This window comes from Sinocyclocheilus grahami, unplaced genomic scaffold (genome assembly GCF_001515645.1).
Source record: "Sinocyclocheilus grahami isolate Dianchi unplaced genomic scaffold, SAMN03320097.WGS_v1.1 scaffold1573.1, whole genome shotgun sequence".
NCBI lineage: Eukaryota > Metazoa > Chordata > Actinopteri > Cypriniformes > Cyprinidae > Sinocyclocheilus > Sinocyclocheilus grahami.
This window is the reverse complement of record NW_015506752.1, coordinates 224391-226364: the sequence shown is the minus strand read 5'-3', so window position 1 is coordinate 226364 and position 1974 is coordinate 224391. Positions and strand designations below refer to the sequence as shown.

The 1974-nt window shown below is 33.1% G+C and overlaps 1 protein-coding gene across 1 annotated transcript in view; it reads right to left on the bottom strand.

Annotated features, from left to right (window-relative positions):
* LOC107571268 (anthrax toxin receptor 1-like) overlaps positions 1 to 1974 on the bottom strand; it is a 34353-nt gene that overhangs the window by 10078 nt on the left and 22301 nt on the right. The window contains exon 15 of the mRNA XM_016257584.1: positions 587 to 685. Within this exon, the coding sequence (XP_016113070.1) occupies positions 587 to 685 (99 nt within the window). The remainder of the gene's footprint in view (positions 1 to 586; positions 686 to 1974) is intronic.

Sequence of the window (1974 nt, the reverse complement as noted above, 5' to 3'; positions counted from 1 at the left end):
ACACACACACACACACACACACACACACACACACATATATATACTGTATATTAAATTATATAGACTACCAGTCAAAAGTTTGGAATAATTAAAATTTTAAACATTTTTGAAATATATGTATTTCTGCTCACCAAGGCTGCATTTATTTGATAAAAAATACAGTAAAAATGTGAAATATTATTAGAATTTAAAACAGCTGTTTTCTATTTTAATATAGTGTAAAATGTAATTTATTTCTGTGATGCGCAGCTGTATTTTCAGCATCATTACTGCAGTCTTCAGAGTCATGATGCTGAAAATACAGCTTTGATCAAAGAAATAAATTACATTTTAACAGAGATTCACATAAAATACAGCTGTTTTAAATTGTAATAATATTTCACATTTTTACTGTATTTTTGATCAAATAAATGCAGCCCTGGTGAGCAGAAGAGACTTCTTATATATAATCACTACAAGACAATTATTCTTCCAACAGCTACACTGTATTTAGTGAAGTTCAGAGAGTGTTATGAATTTGTTATTTCAGTAATAATCACATGACACATTTTTCTAAGATTGCATCTCCTCTTTTGAGGAATCCCACCTCCATTCGTTTAATTCCTCCGACTCCTCGACCGCCGTAATACGAGGCGTCCACCGTGGGCCATTTCTTCTTTGGCGTCCCATCCTCATCATCTGACTCCTGAAGACCAAAAACATCTTACATCATTCGCAGAAGCACGAAACATCTGCCAGCGCTTCTTTGAAATGTTGATGTTGTTACTCAAAATCATCTGATGGTTTTCATTAAACTCTCTTTATAAATCTCACACTAAGAAAATTCAGTTATTTCTAACTCTGCTGTGGTTTAGATGTTGACACGGGTTTTGCTACCGAATACAGAAGACGAGATATCTGATCTGATCTGATTTGAAACTGTACCTTTTCAAGCAACATGCTACTCATTATTTATAGTTCAATTACAGTCACACGTACTGTAAGTTACTAACAAAAAGAACATGGCTGACCTCACTAAGTAGTGTACTTACTACTGAACTAGGGAGCGGATTGAGACACAGAAGGCTGAAGACTTAAAAAAAATACATCGCACTTCTTATCTTGTTTTTTTTTAAACTCATATCCTTACAAAAATAAAAAGGCAGCTATGTGTTTTTATAAAATAATTTTTTTCTTAGGCAAGAATGTACTTGTTTAAACTTCAAATATGCAGTTTGTTAATAAAGATAACGTCTATTCGAAAATTAGCTTCAACATTTTTGGAGATGTGAGCTCCAGGGCGTCAGCATATTAATTCATATTAATAATAGTAGTATTTAATAATAGTATTTAGTATTGGGAAACGGTGTGTGTACGTTAGTGTTGGTTAGTTACATTGTTCTGAAAACTAGATGGCGACAAGAGTCTGTTTTTATTAGTGAGTCAGCAGTACTTTTATATTGAAAGAAACTGAAACGCGGTTTAAACAAGGAAGCTATTTTTACTTTCAACAAGCAGCCAACAATTGCACTGAGCAGCACTGTCATCGGAAATCACCCTTAACAGATGAAAGGATAATACGACAAAGATATCGCTTTCCTCAGCGGACATTCAAACTAATGTTTTATTGTGAATATGAGACTGAGATGAAGAATGAATGCTGTATCAGATGCACGTAATCTCAGCTCAGTCAATCTCTCTCTCATCACTGCTATGGTCTACTAGAGACCCATAAATATTTATCAACGTGCTCCGTCTGTGACATTTAATGCTTTACAGAAGAGTAAAATGTAAATTTCACAGTAAAATGTAAATTGGTGTAAATTAATGAATATAACATTACAAAATAATGTTTAAATATTATTTAAAAATTACATGTCATTTTTTACAGTCAAATGTAAATTGGAGCAATTACCGGGGCCAAGCCCTTGGCTGATTTTGGGGATTATTATTTTTTTTATTAGGATTTTTTTGAGCATTGCACAATACACATGG